This window comes from Salvelinus namaycush, chromosome 32 (genome assembly GCF_016432855.1).
Source record: "Salvelinus namaycush isolate Seneca chromosome 32, SaNama_1.0, whole genome shotgun sequence".
Classification (NCBI taxonomy): Eukaryota; Metazoa; Chordata; class Actinopteri; order Salmoniformes; family Salmonidae; genus Salvelinus; species Salvelinus namaycush.
The window spans coordinates 30,319,723-30,335,498 of NC_052338.1; the positions used below are offsets into that span (position 1 = coordinate 30,319,723).

Sequence of the window (15,776 nt, forward strand, 5' to 3'; positions counted from 1 at the left end):
AATGTTTTTCAATGCCATTAAATACCAACACCACCAAAATCTGAGGATCATCACCCACCCCAAATCATAACCTTCACCATTAAAAGGGGTTAACACAAAACGGATCTTGGATCAGTGTCTAAGGGGAAACTTCATTTTACTCTCAAAACGGGAAAGCAACCTGAAGAGAGAAATGTTTTTGTAGAGAGTGTTGGGGAATGCAATGCCCACAGTAACCTCTGGTGGCTACAGTCAGTAGTGCAATCTACTGATTACCTCAAATCATGGAAACCATGGAACCATGTGTGTGTGTGTGTGTGTGAGAGAGAGAAATGACCAGCTCTGTGGTGATTGACGAGGTGAGCGGTTGAGTTGGTGACTACTGGATGACATCAGTTCATTCACAGGTGTTACAGCCAGAATGGGCCTCTGGCTCAGGAACCAGAGGCCTTTAACAACATCTTGCCTTGCTAGCCCCTTCCAAACACCCTGCCCTCTCTCACACACACACACCCCTGTTCTAGGCACCCTGTTAAAAAGTGGCTGTTCCTAAAACATGGCTGTCAGACACACAGGCACATACGTCCACAGGTCCTGATTGCTTCTATGTAACCTGAACAAACCTCTGAAAGGCATTAGGTGTGTGTTATTGTTGCTTGACTGGACAAAGCTGCTCCAGGGGAACAATAGTCCCACAGTGCACTGGGGTGGTACCCGGCGACCAGCCACAGGGGAAGAGTCTGTGTGACACTTCATTACATTCGTGTGAGGAGACCTGCAACAGGTTAACGAGGCACACGGGCCCTACTATGTTACTCATGGACAAAAGTGTTTTACCACTTAGGGGCCAGCTGAAGCTGTGATTACTGCAGTGATACAGCACCCACTGGATATGTCATGATGAGTTTATTAATAATGACATCAGCCTACTTAAATGTACCACTGCCATACAGTGACAGTATCTTACATGACAACAAATAAATATCTTATACACATAGATATTAATAGAATCTTGATGATCTTGCATTTAAAAAAGGGACAGACGAAAGTTTAAAAAATAATAATAATACTATTTTTCACCGTGTACAACACAATTGAGACCATCAACTTTGACTTGGTAATGGACCATCATATTCCATTCAGTGATACACATGTGAAATGTATTAACTTAACAGAATTGCAAGTCAATCAAAAAACGTTCCATTAGGGTAGACTCCTGGCCCTAGAAATTAACATATGAGATGAAGTATCCAAGGAGTTTCTCATCAAAGGAGCAAAGATGAAAGTTGAATGGTTGGGAGGGGGGGGGGGGGTCAGATGTGCAGAAGGTCAGGAGTCATAGTTCTGCAGAAGGGTGCATCCATAGAGAATGATAGAGTCGTTTAGTGGCCAAAAGGCAGTTTTAGCATGGGCAGCGTCATTGAGGGCTTCCACCATGCTTCCGCCATTTCAAAGTAGTCAACTGGGTGGGGATTCCTATGGGTTGTAGCCTCAATGGCGCTGTCCATGCTGTCACAGACACTATAATGGCAAAGATGAGTCCTCTACCCATCTCTATGGGTATATCTCAAAAACCACCTCTCCTTTACTTTATCTGCACTACTATCGCTGGTAGTTATGAAGCATTTAAAGGTCAATTCCACTCCAAACTATATTTTGGTATTGGTTTCATTAGTCCCCACAATGTCTTGCAGGTCAGCAGTCAAGTTTTCAAGATATTGGATATTTCAAGAAGCAGTGTCACCGGCCACATCATCCTGATGTAAAATGCATCATATATGGCAAAACGCATATAACTTCCACCTGTCGGACCTTTGTATTTAGACCAGTGCAGAGGAAGGAAAGGAGACAAGGAGAGAAAGATGGATTTCCGACGCGCCCAAGGACTTGATTTCTTGATTCTGGGTCTCTCCTTTCTTTCAGTCAAGGGTTTATCATTATACATCTCTCTCTCTCTCCGTACCTCCTTGAGTGCCATCAGATTGAGGATGGATGGAGAGTGGGAAGAGAAGAGTGGTGGAGGGTGGTGGTTTGTCCCTCTCTCTGTTTCTCTCACTCATCTCCGGCCGGAAGGTTCTCCTCCATCCTCTTGATGAACTTCATGCGGATCTCTGTGACATTGTCTCCTCTCAGGGTGTCCTGAGCAAACTTCACATCCACTGCCATCTGTACCTGGAGGAGAGAGGAAGATATTATTCACAACACGTGAACATAACATACACTGAGTGTACAAAGCATTAAGAACACCTGCTCTTTCCAAGAACGACTGACCAGGTGAATCCAGGTGAAAGCTATGATCCCTTATTGATGTAACTTGTTAAATCCACTTCAATCAGTGTAGATGAAGGGGAGGAGAAAGGTTAAAGAAGGATTTTTAAGCCTTGAGACAAATGAGACATGGCTTGTGTGTGTGTGACATTCAGAGGCTCCCCGGTTTGTGTCAAGAACTGCAATGCTGTTGGGTTTTTCACACTCAACAGTTTGCGTGTATCAAGAATGGCCGACCACCCACAGGACAACCAGCAAACTTGACAACTGTGGGAAGCATTTCAATCAACATGGGCCAGCATCCCTGTGGAACGCTTTGGACACCTTGTAGAGTCCATGACCCAACGAATTGAGGCTGTTCTGAGGGCAAAGGGAGGGGTGCAACTCAATATTAGGAAGGTGTTCCTACTGTTTGGTATACTCAGTGTAATTCACACAAATAGAATGTTCACTCTGCCGTGCCGACACCTTGTGCTGGCTCTGTTATTTTCTTTTCACATTGTCCTTTTTTAGCACGGTTCCAACAAAGATGCTGGATACGTATCCAGACCAGCACAGTACAGCTTGGTTAGGCTCGTGTGAAAAGGCCTAAAGAAGCACCATCTATCCTTACCATCTCCAGGGCTCCTCGGAGTACCCCACACAGCAGGTTGGAGTACACACACACCCTCCCTCCTTACCATCTCCAGAGCTCCTCGGGGTACCCCACACAGCAGGTTGGAGTACACACACACCCTCCCTCCTTACCATCTCCAGAGCTCCTCGGAGTACCCCACACAGCAGGTTGGAGTACACACACACCCTCCCTCCCCCTCCTTACCATCTCCAGGGCTCCTCGGAGTACCCCACACAGCAGGTTGGAGTACACACACCCTCCCCCTCCTTACCATCTCCAGGGCTCCTCGGAGTACCCCACACAGCAGGTTGGAGTACACACACACCCTCCCCCTCCTTACCATCTCCAGAGCTCCTCGGAGTACCCCACACAGCAGGTTGGAGTACACACACCCTCCCCCTCCTTACCATCTCCAGGGCTCCTCGGAGTACCCCACACAGCAGGTTGGAGTACACACACACCCTCCCCCTCCTTACCATCTCCAGGGCTCCTCGGAGTACCCCACACAGCAGGTTGGAGTACACACACACCCTCCCCCTCCTTACCATCTCCAGAGCTCCTCGGAGTACCCCACACAGCAGGTTGGAGTACACACACACCCTCCCTCCTTACCATCTCCAGAGCTCCTCGGAGTACCCCACACAGCAGGTTGGAGTACACACACACCCTCCCCCTCCCCCTCCTTACCATCTCCAGAGCTCCTCGGAGTACCCCACACAGCAGGTTGGAGTACACACACACCCTCCCTCCTTACCATCTCCAGAGCTCCTCGGAGTACCCCACACAGCAGGTTGGAGTACACACACACCCTCCCCCTCCTTACCATCTCCAGAGCTCCTCGGAGTACCCCACACAGCAGGTTGGAGTACACACACACCCTCCCTCCTTACCATCTCCAGAGCTCCTCGGAGTACCCCACACAGCAGGTTGGAGTACACACACACCCTCCCTCCTTACCATCTCCAGAGCTCCTCGGGGTACCCCACACAGCAGGTTGGAGTACACACACACCCTCCCTCCTTACCATCTCCAGAGCTCCTCGGAGTACCCCACACAGCAGGTTGGAGTACACACACACCCTCCCCCTCCTTACCATCTCCAGAGCTCCTCGGAGTACCCCACACAGCAGGTTGGAGTACACACACACCCTCCCTCCTTACCATCTCCAGAGCTCCTCGGAGTACCCCACACAGCAGGTTGGAGTACACACACACCCTCCCTCCTTACCATCTCCAGAGCTCCTCGGAGTACCCCACACAGCAGGTTGGAGTACACACACACCCTCCCTCCTTACCATCTCCAGAGCTCCTCGGAGTACCCCACACAGCAGGTTGGAGTACACACACACCCTCCCTCCTTACCATCTCCAGAGCTCCTCGGAGTACCCCACACAGCAGGTTGGAGTAGACCAGGGAGCTGTGGTTGTCAGGCAGCTCTACAAAGTCCACAAGGGGGTTACTCTCCAGGATGAGGGACAACTCATCCCCTGCTGGGCTCCAGTTGGTCACACTGGGGGTGATGCCCAGGTACATCTTAAACGCCACCTAGTGGACAACACATGCAATCATACAATGCTGTTAGTGTTACAATGGTGTTAGTACTGCATTTATAAATGGAACAGAGACTATTGCTCTCATAAGATTCATCACTGAATGCCGACACTGACATTGTCACATGTGTTGTACTGAGAGAGGGTTGAAGAGAGAGGACTAGGCCAGGGAGTGTAAAATCTTTCTTTACCAGGGTCTCACACTTGCCGAGATAAGTGATCAAGTCGTTGAGATCTGCCCTAGTGAATGTCTCTTTTAAAAACTGTATGGTGGTAGTTCGGTTGTTAGCCAATGTCAAAGCTTGCCAGCAAGAGCTGCCCCGTCTTGCGGTCGAGTTGCTGAAATGTGCATAAACTGGGGACATATTCAACACTGGTCTCTAACACTCTCGTCGCAGAGCGCTAAGTAGCCATGTGTCTCCTCCTTGAAAATGACTGGTCGCTGGTAGCAAGGTGGCTGGTTATCTCAGTCTAAACGGCAGTTGAGGCTACCAGTTCAATATCCAGCACAACATTCCATACTACTGCCTTCCCTATACCTGAACCTACAGTAACAGGTTAGACCTGTGAAAGGACTTAGTAGCACTGTTAGAACAGAGCGCTGAGAGGTTAGACCTGTGAAAGGACTTAGTAGCACTGTTAGAACAGAGCGCTGAGAGGTTAGACCTGTGAAAGGACTTAGTAGCACAGTTAGAACAGAGTGCTGAGAGGTTAGACCTGTGAAAGGACTTAGTAGCACTGTTAGAACAGAGTGCTGAGAGGTTAGACCTGTGAAAGGACTTAGTAGCACTGTTAGAACAGAGTGCTGAGAGGTTAGACCTGTGAAAGGACTTAGTAGCACTGTTAGAACAGAGTGCTGAGAGGTTAGACCTGTGAAAGGACTTAGTAGCACTGTTAGAACAGAGCGCTGAGAGGTTAGACCTGTGAAAGGACTTAGTAGCACTGTTAGAACAGAGTGCTGAGAGGTTAGACCTGTGAAAGGACTTAGTAGCACTGTTAGAACAGAGTGCTGAGAGGTTAGACCTGTGAAAGGACTTAGTAGCACTGTTAGAACAGAGTGCTGAGAGGTTAGACCTGTGAAAGGACTTAGTAGCACTGTTAGAACAGAGTGCTGAGAGGTTAGACCTGTGAAAGGACTTAGTAGCACTGTTAGATCAGAGTGCTGAGAGGTTAGACCTGTGAAAGGACTTAGTAGCACTGTTAGAACAGAGTGCTGAGAGGTTAGACCTGTGAAAGGACTTAGTAGCACTGTTAGAACAGAGCGCTGAGAGGTTAGACCTGTGAAAGGACTTAGTAGCACTGTTAGAACAGAGTGCTGAGAGGTTAGACCTGTGAAAGGACTTAGTAGCACTGTTAGAACAGAGTGCTGAGAGGTTAGACCTGTGAAAGGACTTAGTAGCACTGTTAGAACAGAGTGCTGAGAGGTTAGACCTGTGAAAGGACTTAGTAGCACTGTTAGAACAGAGTGCTGAGAGGTTAGACCTGTGAAAGGACTTAGTAGCACTGTTAGATCAGAGTGCTGAGGGAGCCTGGATGTCAACCACCAGGTGAGACAAGTAGTGTTTGAGCTTGTCAAGTCTACAGCGATTTAGTACTGGGCCTGATGCTCAGGAGTACAGCAGACTACTGTCTGACCACATAGACACAAGCACGAGTTGGTCATTCCTTCAGTGTGAACTAAATGTACTTAGGCGAGGGGTTGCTTCACCCTGGGTGTTGGTTGACAATGCTGCCCGGACTATTGTATAACAAAGACAACAAGCAGTGAAGAACAAGAGCCCCTACCCCCACACACACACACCCACACACACACACGGGAAAGGGGCCAGTTGGCTTTGCAGTGACATAGTTGAGATGCTTCCCTAGCTGAGTGAGTGCAGAAAAATGAAAAGCAGTAGAGAAGAGCTATGAAAGCTCAGAAACTACGCAGACTACTGCAGGTTGGAGTTCAAATTCCAGTCGCTGACTCCCTGGCTCTCTAACTCACTCATTCATAGTCAACCTCCTTCCCTCAGTCTTTTTCCCAGCTCTCTTTCTCCCCCTCCCTCCCCCTCTTCTCTTTCTCTCTCCCCCTGTCCTTTTCTCTTTCCCTGTCTGTTTCTTTCTTCATCTTTTCTTCCCCCCCTTTCTTCCCCCTTGCCTCTCTTTTCTGGGAGGGTTCCATGGTCATGCTCTGATTGGCTCAGGGACGTTCCCGTTACCTTAGCGATGACATCGGCCGTTTCTCTGAAATCCTGACACCTCCCAATGCTGGAGCGCGCCAAGAAGTCTTCGATGAGACGCACTCCGATATTATATCCCCTGGAAAAAAACAAGAGGGGAAAAAAGAGTGAGTAAAGAAAGATGTCTTACTCTACCACTATAGAGCAGAGATTCACACCTCCCTTAAAGATGTCTTACTCTACCACTATAGAGCAGAGATTCACACCTCCCTTAAAGATGTCTTACTCTACCACTATAGAGCAGAGATTCACACCTCCCTTAAAGATGTCTTACTCTACCACTATAGAGCAGAGATTCACACCTCCCTTAAAGATGTCTTACTCTACCACTTTAGAGCAGAGATTCACACCTCCCTTAAATATGTCTTACTCTACCACTATAGAGCAGAGATTCACACCTCCCTTAAAGATGTCTTACTCTACCACTATAGAGCAGAGATTCACACCTCCCTTAAAGATGTCTTACTCTACCACTATAGAGCAGAGATTCACACCTCCCTTAAAGATGTCTTACTCTACCACTATAGAGCAGAGATTCACACCTCCCTTAAAGATGTCTTACTCTACCACTTTAGAGCAGAGATTCACACCTCCCTTAAATATGTCTTACTCTACCACTATAGAGCAGAGATTCACACCTCCCTTAAAGATGTCTTACTCTACCACTATAGAGCAGAGATTCACACCTCCCTTAAAGATGTCTTACTCTACCACTATAGAGCAGAGATTCACACCTCCCTTAAAGATGTCTTACTCTACCACTTTAGAGCAGAGATTCACACCTCCCTTAAAGATGTCTTACTCTACCACTATAGAGCAGAGATTCACACCTCCCTTAAATATATCTTACTCTACCACTTTAGAGCAGAGATTCACACCTCCCTTAAAGATGTCTTACTCTACCACTTTAGAGCAGAGATTCACACCTCCCTTAAAGATGTCTTACTCTACCACTATAGAGCAGAGATTCACACCTCCCTTAAAGATGTCTTACTCTACCACTATAGAGCAGAGATTCACACCTCCCTTAAAGATGTCTTACTCTACCACTATAGAGCAGAGATTCACACCTCCCTTAAAGATGTCTTACTCTACCACTTTAGAGCAGAGATTCACACCTCCCTTAAAGACTTCCCCCGACTTCCCCCTGTCCCCCTTGCTGTCCGGTCGCATTCCGCTTCGCTCCACAGGTAGTATCACATTTCATTTCATTTCATTACAGTACAACGGTTTGATTTGCTTGATCTTAGCTAGCTACATAGCCGTCTTTGTATCAAAGATAATTGTGTAGTTTAGACTAATTTCGGTTAGCTAGCCAGCTATTTTCGTTCTTTTAACGTAACGTAACGTAGTCAACACTGCTAGCTAGCTAGCTAGCCAGCTAGCCACCGAATAGCAGCACTGTAGAAACTATTACATTCAACGGAACAACGGAACGACTTGATTAGTGTAGTGTTAGCTAGCTACATAGTTGTCTTTGCTGTCTTTGTATCTAAGATAATTGGGTAGTTTAGACTATCGGTTAGCTAGCCAGCTATTTTCGTCCTTTTAACGTAACGTAACGTAGTCAACACTGCTAGCTAGCCAGCTAGCCACCGAATAGCAGCACTGTAGAAACTATTACATTCAACGGAACAACGGAACGACTTGATTAGTGTAGTGTTAGCTAGCTACATAGTTGTCTTTGCTGTCTTTGTATCTAAGATAGTTGCGTTAGCTAGCCAGTTTCGGTTAGCTAGCCAGCTATTTTCGTTCTTTTAACGTAACGTAACGTAGTCAACACTGCTAGCTAGCTAGCCAGCTAGCCACCGAATAGCAGCACTGTAGAAACTATTACATTCAACGGAACAACGGAACGACTTGATTAGTGTAGTGTTAGCAGCACTGTAGAAACTATTACATTCGTAGTCTAGAGTAATTATCGGTTAGCTAGCCAGCTATTTTCGTCCGCCGCGCTGCCGTTCTCCTACCTAGTCACACTGCTAGCTAGCCAACTTCTACCGAATAGCAGCACTGTAGAAACTATTACATTACAACGGAACGATTTGATTAGTGTAGTGTTAGCTAGCTACATAGTTGTCTTTGCTGTCCTTGTATCTAAGACAATTGTGTAGTTTAGACTAATTATCTAGCCAGTTACCGAGGTTACCTAGCTAGCTATCGAGGTTACCTAGCCAGCTACACTTTCTAACAAAGTCAACAACGCAGCCACTGCTAGCTAGCCTACTTCAGCAGTACTGTATCATTTTAATCACTTTAGTCAATAAGATTTTTGCAACGTAAGCTTAACTTTCTGAACATTCGAGACGTGTAGTCCACTTGTCATTCCAATCTCCTTTGCATTAGCGTAGCCTCTTCTGTAGCCTGTCAACTATGTGTCTGTCTATCCCTGTTCTCTCCTCTCTGCACAGACCATACAAACGCTTCACACCGCGTGGCCGCGGCCACCCTAACCTGGTGGTCCCAGCGCGCACGACCCACGTGGAGTTCCAGGTCTCCGGCAGCCTCTGGAACTGCCAATCTGCGGCCAACAAGGCAGAGTTCATCTCAGCCTATGCTTCCCTCCAGTCCCTCGACTTCTTGGCACTGACGGAAACATGGATCACCACAGATAACACTGCCACTCCTACTGCTCTCTCCTCGTCTGCCCACGTGTTCTCGCACACCCCGAGAGCTTCTGGTCAGCGGGGTGGTGGCACCGGGATCCTCATCTCTCCCAAGTGGTCATTCTCTCTTTCTCCCCTTACCCATCTGTCTATCGCCTCCTTTGAATTCCATGCTGTCACAGTTACCAGCCCTTTCAAGCTTAACATCCTTATCATTTATCGCCCTCCAGGTTCCCTCGGAGAGTTCATCAATGAGCTTGATGCCTTGATAAGCTCCTTTCCTGAGGACGGCTCACCTCTCACAGTTCTGGGTGACTTTAACCTCCCCACGTCTACCTTTGACTCATTCCTTTCTGCCTCCTTCTTTCCACTCCTCTCCTCTTTTGACCTCACCCTCTCACCTTCCCCCCCTACTCACAAGGCAGGCAATACGCTTGACCTCATCTTTACTAGATGCTGTTCTTCCACTAACCTCATCGCAACTCCCCTCCAAGTCTCCGACCACTACCTTGTATCCTTTTCCCTCTCGCTCTCATCCAACACTTCCCACACTGCCCCTACTCGGATGGTATCGCGCCGTCCCAACCTTCGCTCTCTCTCCCCCGCTACTCTCTCCTCTTCCATCCTATCATCTCTTCCCTCTGCTCAAACCTTCTCTAACCTATCTCCTGACTCTGCCTCCTCAACCCTCCTCTCCTCCCTTTCTGCATCCTTTGACTCTCTATGTCCCCTATCCTCCAGGCCGGCTCGGTCCTCCCCTCCTGCTCCGTGGCTCGACGACTCATTGCGAGTTCACAGAACAGGGCTCCGGGCAGACGAGCGGAAATGGAGGAAAACTCGCCTCCCTGCGGACCTGGCATCCTTTCACTCCCTCCTCTCTACATTTTCCTCTTCTGTCTCTGCTGCTAAAGCCACTTTCTACCACTCTAAATTCCAAGCATCTGCCTCTAACCCTAGGAAGCTCTTTGCCACCTTCTCCTCCCTCCTGAATCCTCCTCCCCCCCCCCCCCCTCCTCCCTCTCTGCAGATGACTTCGTCAACCATTTTGAAAAGAAGGTCGACGACATCCGATCCTCGTTTGCTAAGTCAAACGACACCGCTGGTTCTGCTCACACTGCCCTACCCTGTGCTCTGACCTCTTTCTCCCCTCTCTCTCCAGATGAAATCTCGCGTCTTGTGACGGCCGGCCGCCCAACAACCTGCCCGCTTGACCCTATCCCCTCCTCTCTTCTCCAGACCATTTCCGGAGACCTTCTCCCTTACCTCACCTCGCTCATCAACTCATCCCTGACCGCTGGCTACGTCCCTTCCGTCTTCAAGAGAGCGAGAGTTGCACCCCTTCTGAAAAAACCTACACTCGATCCCTCCGATGTCAACAACTACAGACCAGTATCCCTTCTTTCTTTTCTCTCCAAAACTCTTGAACGTGCCGTCCTTGGCCAGCTCTCCTGCTATCTCTCTCAGAATGACCTTCTTGATCCAAATCAGTCAGGTTTCAAGACTAGTCATTCAACTGAGACTGCTCTTCTCTGTATCACGGAGGCGCTCCGCACTGCTAAAGCTAACTCTCTCTCCTCTGCTCTCATCCTTCTAGACCTATCGGCTGCCTTCGATACTGTGAACCATCAGATCCTCCTCTCCACCCTCTCCGAGTTGGGCATCTCCGGCGCGGCCCACGCCTGGATTGCGTCCTACCTGACAGGTCGCTCCTACCAGGTGGCGTGGCGAGAATCTGTCTCCTCACCACGTGCTCTCACCACTGGTGTCCCCCAGGGCTCTGTTCTAGGCCCTCTCCTATTCTCGCTATACACCAAGTCACTTGGCTCTGTCATAACCTCACATGGTCTCTCCTATCATTGCTATGCAGACGACACACAATTAATCTTCTCCTTTCCCCCTTCTGATGACCAGGTGGCGAATCGCATCTCTGCATGTCTGGCAGACATATCAGTGTGGATGACGGATCACCACCTCAAGCTGAACCTCGGCAAGACGGAGCTGCTCTTCCTCCCGGGGAAGGACTGCCCGTTCCATGATCTCGCCATCACGGTTGACAACTCCATTGTGTCCTCCTCCCAGAGCGCTAAGAACCTTGGCGTGATCCTGGACAACACCCTGTCGTTCTCAAATAACATCAAGGCGGTGGCCCGTTCCTGTAGGTTCATGCTCTACAACATCCGCAGAGTACGACCCTGCCTCACACAGGAAGCGGCGCAGGTCCTAATCCAGGCACTTGTCATCTCCCGTCTGGATTACTGCAACTCGCTGTTGGCTGCGCTCCCTGCCTGTGCCATTAAACCCCTACAACTCATCCAGAACGCCGCAGCCCGTCTGGTGTTCAACCTTCCCAAGTTCTCTCACGTCACCCCGCTCCTCCGCTCTCTCCACTGGCTTCCAATTGAAGCTCGCATCCGCTACAAGACCATGGTGCTTGCCTACGGAGCTGTGAGGGGAACGGCACCTCAGTACCTTCAGGCTCTGATCAGGCCCTACACCCAAACAAGGGCACTGCGTTCATCCACCTCTGGCCTGCTCGCCTCCCTACCACTGAGGAAGTACAGTTCCCGCTCAGCCCAGTCAAAACTGTTCGCCGCTCTGGCACCCCAATGGTGGAACAAACTCCCTCACGACGCCAGGACAGCGGAGTCAATCACCACCTTCCGGAGACACCTGAAACCCCACCTCTTTAAGGAATACCTAGGATAGGATAAAGTAATCCTTCTGACCCCCCCCCCCCCCCCTTAAAAGATTTAGATGCACTATTGTAAAGTGGCTGTTCCACTGGATGTCATAAGGTGAATGCACCAATTTGTAAGTCGCTCTGGATAAGAGCGTCTGCTAAATGACTTAAATGTAAATGTAAATGTAAAGATGTCTTACTCTACCACTATAGAGCAGAGATTCACACCTCCCTTAAATATATCTTACTCTACCACTTTAGAGCAGAGATTCACACCTCCCTTAAATATGTCTTACTCTACCACTATAGAGCAGAGATTCACACCTCCCTTAAATATGTCTTACTCTACCACTTTAGAGCAGAGACTTAAATATTTCAGACATGAACACTGGCTTAGTCAGACCTCAATGCTGAATTGAGCAAAGCTGAAAGAAAGAGGGAGAGAGATATAGAGAGCGATAGACAAACATCTGGACCCTATTAAGGAGTAAGATGAGATCGTCACCTGATTGAACCATATTTGGGACGTGCTACAGTAGGTGTATCAGTTAGGCAGAGCAGAAAACCTTTACAGACCCTTTCAGACCAACTCACACACGACATCATTGGTCTATTGGTTTCTAGGGTTAAGTTCAAGAGGGATGGAGAACGTGTCAGTGTGCTGCAGGTTAAGGGGACACTTCAGAGGCCGAGAGCAGTAGCTCCACTTTGTCCATTTGCCGAGTAAAGGATAAACTGAAAATGAAACGTTGAGGAGTGGCACATTTGACACGTTCACAACAAGCAGCACACTTCACACACACACGTGACTCAATTACTCTCCTCGTCTCCTTTCCTTGATCGATTATAAGTGAAAGGGCTAAGCAGAGTTTGTTGAGAAGAAGATAAGAAACTCACATCTTATCCAGCTGTTTGTTGACCTCCTCGTCGTTCTCATAGTCCTTACATAGCTGGGTTACCAGGGCTCCGTACGTCAGAGTGAACAGCTCTGAGTTCTACACAGAGAAACAGAGATCTATTGGGTGAAATTCCACAGTGTGCAATCACAGCAGCAAGATTTGTGACCTGATGCCACAAGAAAAGGGCAACCAGTGAAAAACATACACCATTGTAAATACAACCCATATTTGAAAAGTTAGGACACACCTAACATTCAAGTTAGTTTTCTTTTTACCATTTTCTACATTGTAGAATAATAGTGAAAACATCAAAACTATGAAATAACATATTTATTTATTTGACCTTTATTTAACGAGGCAAGTAAGTCAGATCAGAACAAATTCTTATTTTCAATGACGGCCTAGGAACAGTGGGTTAACTGCCTTGTTCAGAGGCAGAACGACATATTTTTACCTTGTCAGCTCGGGGATTCGATCTTGCAACCCTTTTGGTTACTAGTCCAATGCCCTAACCATTAGGCTAGTAGTATGTAGTAACCAAAAAAGTGTTTAACAATATTTGAGATTCTTCAAAGTAGCCACCCTTTGCATTATCAGAAACCAGCTTCAGGAAGTAGTCAACGGGAATGCTTTTCCAACAGTCTTGAAGGAGTTCCCACATATGCTGAGCACTTGTTGGCTGCTTTTCCTTCACTGCGGTCCAACTCATCCCAAACAATCTCAATTGGGTTGAGGTCAGGTGATTGTGGAGGCCAGGTCATCTGATGCAGCACTCCATCACTCTTCTTCTTGTTAAAATAGCCCTTACACAGCCTGGAGGTGTGTTGGGTCGTTGTCCTGTTGAAAAACAAATGATTGTCCTTCTATGCGCAAACAAGATGGGATGGCGTATCGCTGCAGAATGCTGTGGTAGCCATGCTGGTTAAGTGTGCCTTGAATTCTAAATAAATCACTGACAGTGTCACCAAAAAAAGCACCATCACACCTCCACCTCCATACTTCACGGTGGGAATTACACATGCGGGAGATCATCCGTTCACCTACTCCGCGTCTCACAAAGACACGGTGGTTGGAACCAAAAATCTCACATCTGGACTCATCAGACCAAAGGCCAAATTTCCACCAGTCTAATGTCCATTGCTCGTGTTTCTTGGCCCAAGCAAGTCTCTTCTTCATATTGGTGTCCTTTAGTAGTGGTTTCTTTGACGCCATTCGACCATGAAAGCCTGATTCACGTAGTCTCCTCTGAACAGTTGATGTTGAGATGTGTCTGTTACTTGAACTCTGTGAAGCATTTATTTGGGCTGAAACTTCAAAGGCTGGTAACTCCAATGAACTTATCCTCTGCAGCAGTAACTCTGGGTCTTCCTTTCTTGTGGTGGTCTTCATGAGAGCCAGTTTAATCATAGCGCTTGATGGTTTTTGCGACTGCACTTGAAGAAAAAGTTATTGAAATGTTCAGTATTGACTGACCTTCATGTCTGAAAGTAATGATGGACTGTCGTTTCGCTTTGCTTATTTGAGCTGTTTTGCCATAATATGGACTTGGTCTTTACCAAATAGGGTAATCTTCTATATACCACCCCTACCTTGTCACAACCCAACTGATTGGCTCAAACGCATTAAGAAGGAAAGAAATTCCACAAATTAACTTTTAACAAGGCACACTTGTTAATATAAATGCATTCCAGGTGACTACCTCATGAAGCTGGTTGAGAGAATGCAAGAGTGTGCAAAGTTATCATCAAGGCAAAGGGTGTCTACTTATAAACATAATATATGTATATTTAGATTTGTTTCACACTTTTTTGGTTAGTACATTATTCCATATGTGTTATTTCATAGTTGATGTCTTCACTATTATTCTACAATGTAGAAAACAGTAAAAGCAAAGAAAAAACCATGGAATGAGTAGGTGTGTCCTAACTTGACTGGTACAGTAGTTACAACACTGTATATAGACATTTTACATGTTATTTTGGAACTGAGTGTAATGTTTACTGTTCATGTTTTATTGTTAATTTCACTTTTGTTTATTATCTATTATCACTTGCTTGGCAATGTAAATATGTGTTTCCCATGCCAATAAAGCCCCTTATAATGAAATTGAATTGAGAGAGGAGAAAACTTAGTTGCCAGCACCCCCTGGTGTAAAAACGTCAAAACTACAGACATCTTTAATTGATTCAAAGACAGTGAATGATTTATTGTATTGCAGATAAGTCATTTTCACAAATTAATTCGGCCTTACTAAACGTAGCGTAGACTTAGGTCAGGTACATGGGTCAGCTACGATGAAGTACCAATATCATCGGGGCAAATTTTGATATGCCAATTGCCATCCATGCCAGGCTATCAGCTCATGTTTAACAAATGCGAAAGGTAACTATGCCCGAATAAAAAAAATCGAAACACTTACTGCCATTTTAGTAACTAGCTAGCTGCAAACAAGTTGCAGTGACTTAGTGAGTGTGCCATGGTGCTAGCTAGCGAATGAAATGCTAGCTACAATAACTAGCCAGACTAGCTTCCTGTATTTGTCATTCATTAAATGATCACTGAATATCAAATTTGCACTACTGTTAAGCTGATGTGTCGTTAATACTTCATCAAAACACGCATTATTATATCAACATATTAAGCTGTTTTTGGAGGTTAATAAAAGGCAGTTTGTCGTCTAAATTAGCTACCGTTAGTTTAACTTAATACTGTAACTAGCTAACTTTACATTAATTGAGTATGCTAAGTAGCATTAGCAGAACGCGACTCCTTACCATCTTCTTGCCGTCTGTGGTTCGGTTGGATTGCCTTGACATAGTGTATTGGGTTACAGGCTTGTACAGATGATTGAGTAGTTATCCTTTATTTATTAGTTTCTTTGAGAGCGGTCCCTGTGATCTATTTTCTGTCTCAGCTGTCAAACACCCAACTTCCTGAAAAACAGGAACCGGAATCAG

General features: G+C 46.8%; 1 protein-coding gene across 1 annotated transcript; it reads right to left on the reverse strand.

Annotated features, from left to right (window-relative positions):
• Nucleotides 1-870: 870 nt before the first annotated feature.
• LOC120027019 (trafficking protein particle complex subunit 3-like) lies at nucleotides 871-15,775 on the reverse strand. Its single transcript, XM_038971860.1, has 5 exons — nucleotides 15,594-15,775; nucleotides 12,818-12,915; nucleotides 6,614-6,713; nucleotides 4,225-4,407; nucleotides 871-2,151 (listed from the first exon to the last, which is right to left on the reverse strand). The coding sequence occupies exons 1-5, from the start codon at nucleotides 15,633-15,635 to the stop codon at nucleotides 2,032-2,034; spliced, it is 543 nt and encodes a 180-aa protein (XP_038827788.1). The 5' UTR covers nucleotides 15,636-15,775; the 3' UTR covers nucleotides 871-2,031.
• Between the last annotated feature and the right edge of the window lies 1 nt (nucleotide 15,776).